A 9,648-nucleotide genomic window follows, 5' to 3' on the forward strand; every position below is an offset into this window, starting at 1 on the left:
AGTTGAGGCGGCACTGTCACGCTCTCATTTTTCAACCAAATTGGTTGAAATTTTGGTCAGGTAATTTCCGACGAAGCCCGGACTTCGGTATTGCATTTCAGCTTGGTGGCTTAAAAATGAATTAATGACTTTGGTCATTAAAAATCTGAAAATTGTAAAAATATTATTATTTTTATAAAACGATCCAAATTTACGTTCATCTTATTCTCCATCATTTTCTGATTCCAAAAACATATAAATATGTTATATTTGGATTCAAAACAAGCTCTGAAAATTAAAAATATAAAAATTATGATCAAAATTAAAGTTTTGAAATAAATTTAAAAACACTTTCATCTTATTCCTTGTCGGTTCCTGATTCCAAAAACATATCGATATGATATGTTTGGATTGAAAACACGCTCAGAAAGTTAAAACGAAGAGAGGTACAGAAAGGCGTGCTATCCTTCTCAGCGCAACTACTACCCCGCTCTTCTTGTCAATTTCACTGCGGTGGACTGACGATGCTACGAGTATACGGTCTTGCTGAAAAATGGCATTGCGTTCAGTTTCATTCTGTGAGTTCGACAGCTACTTGACTAAATGTTGTATTTTCGCCTTACGCGACTTGTTTTCATTGCGCTTGCTGCTGCAGTTCTTGTGCCATTTTTTTCTGATGCTTTCTGGTAGTTGTTTTTCTTCGCTATAACTCTCATTCTGGTGTAAGCAACCTATTTTAGATTTACATAGTCATGTTGCTCAAGGAAGGATCAAATTTGTCAGTATTACCGTTTTTACAAAGCCGGAGTACGCAACAACAACAAAATGATTATGCCTCGCGAGCTCTCAAAACAGCAATGATAAGCATATAACAATTATGATCAACATCCGATAAACTACAGAAAATGGAATTGTTTGTTTGTTTGATCTTACTGATATGTTGAGGCAAACATTACTTAAAGGTGTCTAATTCCAGGTGGGCTGGTCGGCAGCTACATGCGACATCTGGACGGCAGTGGGCACACATCCTAAGCTATTTGCTCAGGTGGCGCCGCTCTGCGTCTGCCTGCTTGTCACGGGCTGTTTGTATTCATACATCCTCCTCATCGCGTACCGACAGAGGTCCACCATTGCCAAGATGCATAGTGCCGTGAACGCGTCAGGTGGGCAGCGAAGAAAGGCTTTGCCCCATCAGCTTGGAAGTTTTACAGCATCACGACAGTCTCGTGCGTCACAACAGTCCAAGCGGTCATCACAGCCACACTCAGAAGAGTCACAACAACAATCTGGACATGGTGAATCACAACAGTACGAAAGTCTACCACAGGTTCGGCCGAGAGATGTTTTACAACATGCTTCGAAACAACAGACCAACAACGTATCACATTTCCAGCAACATCGCATTGCCTCACAACAGCATTCGACAAGTTCGTCGTATTACCACTCTGGAAAGGTATCACCTCAGCAGTCAGCACCTTCAGCGTCGGAGCAAAATGTGACAATGGCACAAGAGGGTATTGGGTGTCGGCAGTCCGATTGTGCATCATCATGGCAACAAAGGTATGAATCACCACATTCAGTCAGAGCTACGTCAAGAGAGGAACTTTCTCGAGGCGTGTCATCCTTCCAATACAAAGCCCAGTCACGAGTCTTGAATTGTGGAATGTGTTTTAGAAAAGAATGTCGCAGAAACACTACCCTTCTAAGCCAATGCGGGTCTAGATCGTATGAGATAAATTCCTTTGACGACATCAGAGCTCGTCGTTCAGTGAGTACCAGATCTGCTATCCACGAACTACTGGGACAAGCAGTGTCCTACCACTTCACTCAATTAGGTCTACCATCGCCATGTGAATGCTCTCTAGTGTCGTCGAGTAGATATTTTCCTGCGGTGGCTACAGTGCCATACATTTCAACTCAGCTTAGAGACGCAGCAGCAAATTCGAAAAGCGCAGAATGTGAAAATCACGATATCGAAACAGCGGAGGAACAAACAAGTGTTTACATTGATTCCGACGATGTTCGTTCCGTTTTCACTTTACAGGACTTGGATTGCAACCAGAGTGGAGCTATATCGTGCTATAGTGAACAAAACTTAGTAAGTTCTCAAGAAAATGTTTCCTCGCTGAAATATGAATTAGCTGGGACTGGTCAGACGATCCGTAAGGTGGCCTCAGCTCCAGCTATTTCACAGGATGCAACACTAGCTTCAAAAAGAATAAAAACATCGAGATCATATTTACCATACCGTAGTGGTAGTTTCCCACGGTCTTCCACGGGTAGAACAAACACTCACAGCCAAACAAACTCTCTCATTCACGTCCAGTCGTTGCCGAGTATTGCTGAGCTGACAAGCATAGACACAGTCGACGCATCTGCATCAACATTGTCAACGAGTGTTGGGTGGTACATTGATATCGCTCCATCTGGACCTTCCGAATGTACAGACAAAACCGTTAACCTGTTGCCGTATTTTTCTAGACCACATTTGGCTTCGTCAGAAGAGGACGAGACCACAGGCTCACCTTCAACATGTTTAAAGAACACGTATGTTAAAGATTGTGCTTCGTCCAACATTGCTGTTGCAGCATTGAACACAAAAGTACAGGAAACATTCACCGAAAACTTTGCTTGTGCAAGCTCTGCAACAGAGAGTAATTCACCAACACATGAAAGCATTCCAGGGAATTTGACCATGAATCATGCTCCTTCGTTTGGTGTTTCACGGGCCTCAGACAACAGTAACTCAACTTTCGAAACTGTTTCTTTCCAAGACCAGGATGCTTCGAGCAGCATGTCCTCTCAGGGGAAAATCGCATCACCAAAGAATACGACCTCTTCCAGAGCAATGAACTCGCTCATAGAAACAACCAACAAGTGTTCTACTGCCTTCACCCTACCACAGCGAACATCGAACTCTTCCGGCACAAGGAACTCGCTCATGAGGACCATCACAGCCTCGGCATCCTCACTGAGTTCATCAGGGTTGTGGAAGTCTTTCCGCATGTTCTTCATGGTGTGGGGCATCTACTTCCTCACCATGACTCCAATCATCGTCTCTGCCTGGGTGTTCCTCTTCACCCATTTCTCCCAGGACAAAGTGGACTTTGTAGTAAGGGTGTGCTTCGTCTTCGTCTACGTAAACTCCGGTATCAACGTGTTCATCTATGCATGGAAAGACAGGCGTTTGCGGAAGTCTCTGGGCCTGGTGTTGCGCTGTAGGTGGCGTGATATCTAGGAGAGCTGCTGGAAATAGGGATGTATTTCCCGCTTTTGTGAGTGTCATGAACATGTTTAGCTTCAGCAATCTATGCGTCATATGGGAAACTTTTGGATGACTCTTCCCCAACATACAGAAGGATTTGGCTGTGACGCACCTCCGATAATGCCGCTGTCTTAGGTGCCAGTTGTTTGCAGTGGAAGCTTGTGTCTAATGTTGTTCGTCAAATAATGTGACTCGGGTTTAGATGCCGTCTTAGGTGACATCTTACTGCATTGAAAGCGTGTGTCTAATGTCGTTCGTCAAATAGTGTGACTCAAGTTTAGAAGCCGTGCTAAATGCCATCTTATTGTTGTGAAAGCCTGTGTCTAATTGTTTCTTTAGTCAAATGATGTGATTCAGGTAGCCATTTTAGTGCATGCAGGGATAACGTGTGTCTGATTTTATCTTCGTTCTTATAAATTGCCTCCCACTTACTTACCAACTTAGATCTATATTATCTGACTGCTATTATACAAATCTCTGTCCATAATATTTTCTTCAGTTGAATAGTTTGGTCCCGATTTACTTGCCTTCAAAGGTGTCATAATACTACAATGAGAGCCCGTGCTGTATGGTACTTTCAGTCAAATCATTTGCGTCCGGTTTATTTTACATCTAAGATGCAATGTCTTAATGTTTGCTTTCGATCACCAAATGCATTGCGTCCGGCTTAGGGTTGCCGTGTTAGGTGCGATCTTTCTGCCAGGAAAGACTGTCTAGTCCTTTCTGTTCTTTTTTTCCCGATTTACTTTCCACCATATTACTATCATGATAGCCTCCGTACAATGTTTTGTGTAGTTAAATTATTTAAGTGGTTTTGTTTGTTTTTTGTTTTTGTTTACAGCAGTCCGGCGTTCACTGAATTCAAACGTACTCATACGCCTTGAAAAGCGGAGACTATGTTTAGTGTGTGTGTGTGTGTGTGTGTGTGTGTGTGTGTGTGTGTGTGTTTCTGTTTCTGTGTGTGTGTGTGTATATATATATATGTGTGTGTGTGTGTGTGTGTGTGTGTGTGTGTGTGCGTGTGTGTGTGCAGTGTGAGTGTTTCCCCCATGTGTGTTTGTTTGTTTGTCAGATACTGGCGATGATAATAATTATATAGGTACATAAATGTCGGCTAATGTGTATAACATGGTTGGTGGTTCTGTTGTTCAATGCTGTGCGTGCGCAAAACTAGATGGGTAGATCGAGACAGACAAGAGAGACGGCTCGAGGCAGACAAACGAAACACATAGTAAGATTTACACACACCCACACCCACACACACACCCCCCCACACACACACACACACACCTCTTCCTCTCTCTCACACACACACACTCACACACACACACACAATCACACACAATCACACACACACACACACACACACACACACACACACACACACACACACACACACACACACACACACACACACACACACACACACAATCATTTGTGTACACCACGAATAGAAAAAAATCACTCGAAGGCTGCTTAAGAAGTCATAAAATAAGCATCATTTCTTGGACAATAATACAGCTTTCTTGCACAATATTACCTGAAATATCAGAAAATGAGGGGCATAGAAAAGCATATCAATATAACGAAAACCTCGTGTTGTTCATTGATTACTTAAGTGTCCCTTTTATGTAAGAAATCTGCCATTAGGGGCATTAACCCTGGTAGACTGGGTGATGTCTCAGCACGGGTACCTTTGTGTGTGCCAATTAAAAGACAATTATGTTATGTAGGATGACATCATTTCTATTAGGGATCTTCTCCATCATATTTCGTGCTTTAATTTTGACCTTTTACTGTCTGGGAAGGTATGCAGGCTTTGAAAATTAGTCTGACAAATTACCACTGCATGTTCTAGGAGGTAATCTTCGTTTAGTTCCAACAATAAATAACGCATCATATTCTGAAAACATTTTTTTTCTCTCCAGTTCAGTAACGTGTACTTTGATGGCAATGCTTGTTTACATAGGAAACGGCAAATAGCGATTTCAAAGGGTTTCTGAATGTTGATACCTGTCCACAAAATTCAATAACAAAAGATGAATGAATACAAATGAAAGTACGAAAGAGTTAAAGCGTGTATTGATTACAGAGATAACTTTAACATTTAAAACGCACAAAATAACTCCCAAAGTATCTTACAATACGCATTCAGATTACATTTTTACTTCTCACAACAATAAAATGCGTAACATTTTGAACATACAAACGTGCATACATTCATCAGCACAAACAAAAATCATTGACTTACAAGTAAACATGTCGCTAGCCAGATAGACAATCATGTCAGTTAACCAATAAATCAATCACTCAATCAATCATGAGATAAATTGATAAAGCATAAATCAATCGATCAATAAATAAATCAATAAAAACATGAATGAATCAATAAATAAATTAATAAACAAATAAATAAATAGCAGGTGTGTTTGGTCAAACTCTGTACAAATAAGCGGCAAAAATGCAAACTGAAGTACTCACTCAACGCCAAGTATTGCACTCACCTTGCTGGAGTGACAGGAGGTTCAGATACCGAGCACTTATGACAATAACAGCTTAATTAAGCATACAAAGACAGCCGTTCGACTTATAAAACGCACCTAGTTTATACCCACCAGCATAATCTATACTGTTTACGAGGTGGGACAAACGTTCAGACGATGACTAGCCGTAATCACGAGGCGTAATCGCTCATGGTCTCTCGTTGCAGTAAGAGTTTTTCAGTTGATAGAGGCTCTGTGCGGATTAGTGGGACGGATTAAGGTAATACTTCTTGACCCGATCGTACTAACAGCGATTCAAAAGGTAATAAGTAGTAGAGATAAGCAATCTAGTAAGCAAAGAAATAATGGATGTGAAAGCTTGTTCCAGCCTTTAATGTATTTGGCTTAGCTGCAGTTAGTTTCCCACATGAATACTTCTGTCATACATAACGGGTCGAAATGTTGTCTTTCTTCAGTGTACGTGACAGAACTTGGTGAGTGATATTAAAAGCTTGCAAACAGTCTTCTCCTGCTGTGATATTTTACAAAATATCGGAAAAGATGCCCAGTTGAGTTAGGTTTTATAGCTAGAAAGAGAACCGAACATATTCTCCCACGTGGACATATTTGAACATTCAATGCTCTAGTTTTTCCCTCTGTGAAATACAGTCATAAAGGCTCACATGTTCAACCTAATATGGCCAGGGTTTTTAAAGTGTAAAACGCGTAAACAAAATTGTCCCCCAACGAAAGCACTATGTCGGATCTTAAGCCCAATGTATTCAGACTTACCCGTAACTATGGGCACGGTATATTCAGAACTACCCAATATATCGTTTCAAGCAAATTAAAAACAGCTCAAATTGAGAAGAATGAAGCAAAAACAAGACTCAAGTGACACAGTGGACGAGCATTCTTTTCATATTATCTTATCTTCTTAATATGATGTGTATACAAATCAAATCGAAATTAAGTTCATGTAAGGGGAATAATCTCATCAGTTTTGCACAGCCCAAAAAATACCTGAAGCTATGGAGGTAACAATCAGCCGCTGTCGTTGACAACTGAATGTTCTTTGCGTTCGCTTCGCGATAATTCACAGGTTACTCATCTAATGTGTTAAAACTGGGTAGCTTTGCGGTCTTCCTTGGATTTGCTCAGCGGTGTACATGTATGTTCAGTCCTCTATCCCTGATCATACGCCATACAATTCATGACACAAATATGCTGGTACATGTATATACACCGCTAACTGTCCTTGAAAACACTGTCTCTGTTAGACAAGCTTATCGAAATAATGTATGCAACTTTGAACACTTTACGAAACGTGTCACAGTGCAAAGCTGTTTTGCAAGGAAGACCTTCGGCTTTGATTCAATCGCGAGACTGACTGCTGTATCAATGAATGTGTCCTACAAAAGTCGATAGCGCAACGGGCGTGAACTATGGAGAAAGAAAAAATAGTAAAGATACATTTCTTCTCGTTTACACGATCTAGTAAACCCTCACAAATCTGTCCAGGACTTCATATGAGATAAGAGCATTCTTCCACTTGTACACAAATCATAAACACACAGCATGGCTGCCTTTACTCCACAATATGAATGTTTTGCTCATTGAACTCGCAGACTGACAAAGCTGTCAGTTACGAAATCAATTGAGCAAAAATGTCAATTTTTGCACTGAAAGCAGCTAGGCTGTACATTTTAGGAATGTGTTTGTGTGGAGGAATGCTCTTATCATAATCCTAAATGAAAGCCTGGGCGGATCTACGGCGATTCACAAGATGGTTTACACTGGGAGGAATATAACTGTAATTAAACACATTGGCGTCCGCTTGTCTTACTTTTCTTCCTGCCCTTGTCAACAAACAGTTGACCTGACGCAAAAACATTCAAAATACGATAAAATAGCTAACAAATACTTCAAAGTCAAAGTAGTTTTGATGCATCACTAACATCATTGATTATCTTCTTGTCGTTCGCCAATCATTGATTCTGACATGAGCCAAATCAACAGCATTCACGGCAAGAATCGAGTACACATTTCTGATTAAAGATGCTCATTTCCACAAGATGGAAATGTTAATCAAACAACAAACAAAATTAACTTTAACATTCTCGTCATTAGTGTTTTGTATTTGTTTTTTCCCCTTTGGAACATTGTTCGTCCACTCATTCCTCCTCGTTACACAGGAACCGTTCGTTTATATCAATGTGCCAAAAAGGGCCACTGCTCTAAATATGTTGAAAATGATTATCACTCACAGAATATTTCACTGGCACGGTTGGCCTAGTGGTAAGGCGTCCGCCCCGTGATCGGGAGGTCGTGGGTTCGAACCCCGGCCGGGTCATACCTAAGACTTTAAAATTGGCAATCTAGTGGCTGCTCCGCCTGGCGTCTGGCATTATGGGGTTAGTGCTAGGACTGGTTGGTCCGGTGTCAGAATAATGTGACTGGGGAGACATGAAGCCTGTGCTGCGACTTCTGTCTTGTGTGTGGCGCACGTTATATGTCAAAGCAGCACCGACCTGATATGGCCCTTCGTGGTCGGCTGGGCGTTAAGCAAACAAACAACCCAAACAGAATATTTCGTCCTCTTCTCCCAGCCCAACACTGTTGGTACAAAGCGTATAATTATGTTTCTTCTGTGTTTTTTGTTCAACTCGTAAAGCCAAGGCACGTACTTTTCCTACCAAAAGCATACTTCACACAACCGGCAAAACTATGGAAAATCACCGTTGCTCTCACAATCAGTCGGACGTTGACAATCTCTCTTGTGAGGTATGCAGTTAATGGGTGAAAAGATCGTCCTCAGAAACATGCTGAGTGATTTTCTTCTGTACAATATCACAGACACTGCAACAAGTGTTCTTGCATTATATTGTAACTTTTAAGGGATGATGAGTATCTCGAACAGCTCTTTTGACATTGAAAGCAGTGCTGTCCTTATGGAATGTACATGTCCGCAAAGACGTGTGCTTCCTTGAAACCTGAAACTGACCGAAGTGAACCAAAAAGAAATCAAAACTTGACTAAATATAAAAAGAAACAAGTCGCGTAAGGCGAAAATACAATATTTAGTCAAGTAGCTGTCGAACTCACAGAATGAAACTGAACGCAATGCCATTTTACTCGTAGCAACGTCAGGCCACCGCTCATGGCAAAGGCAGTGAAATTGACAAGAAGAGCGGGGTAGTAGTTGCGCTAAGAAGGATAGCACGCTTTTCTGTACCTCTCTTTGTTTTAACTTTCTGAGCGTGTTTTTAATCCAAACATATCATATCTATATGTTTTTGGAATCAGGAACCGACAAGGAATAAGATGAAAGTATTTTTAAATTGATTTGGACAATTTAATTTTGATAATAATTTTTATATATTTAATTTTCAGAGCTTGTTTTTAATCCGAATATAACATATTTATATGTTTTTGGAATCAGCAAATGATGGAGAATAAGATAAACGTAAATTTGGATCGTTTTATAAATTTTTATTTTTTTTTTACAATTTTCCGATTTTTAATGACCAAAGTCATTAATTAATTTTTAAGCCACCAAGCTGAAATGCAATACCGAACCCCGGGCTTCGTCGAAGATTACTTGACCAAAATTTGAACCAATTTGGTTGAAAAATGAGGGCGTGACAGTGCCGCCTCAACTTTCACGAAAAGCCGGATATGACGTCATCAAAGACATTTATCAAAAAAATGAAAAAAACGTTCGGGGATTTCATACCCAGGAACTCTCATGTCAAATTTCATAAAGATCGGTCCAGTAGTTTAGTCTGAATCGCTCTACACACACACACACAGACACACAGACACACAGACACACAGACACACGCACATACACCACGACCCTCGTTTCGATTCCCCCTCGATGTTAAAATATTTAGTCAAAACTTGACTAAATATAAAAAC

General features: G+C 40.7%; 1 protein-coding gene across 1 annotated transcript in view; it reads left to right on the forward strand.

Annotated features, from left to right (window-relative positions):
* Window positions 1-3,217, forward strand: part of LOC138953748 (uncharacterized) — a 5,660-nt gene extending 2,443 nt beyond the window's left edge. The window contains exons 4-5 of the mRNA XM_070325644.1: window positions 956-1,539; window positions 2,461-3,217. Of these exons, the coding sequence (XP_070181745.1) occupies window positions 956-1,539; window positions 2,461-3,217 (1,341 nt within the window). The remainder of the gene's footprint in view (window positions 1-955; window positions 1,540-2,460) is intronic.
* Window positions 3,218-9,648: the final 6,431 nt, after the last annotated feature.

Source organism: Littorina saxatilis, linkage group LG2 (genome assembly GCF_037325665.1).
Source record: "Littorina saxatilis isolate snail1 linkage group LG2, US_GU_Lsax_2.0, whole genome shotgun sequence".
Taxonomy (NCBI): domain Eukaryota; kingdom Metazoa; phylum Mollusca; class Gastropoda; order Littorinimorpha; family Littorinidae; genus Littorina; species Littorina saxatilis.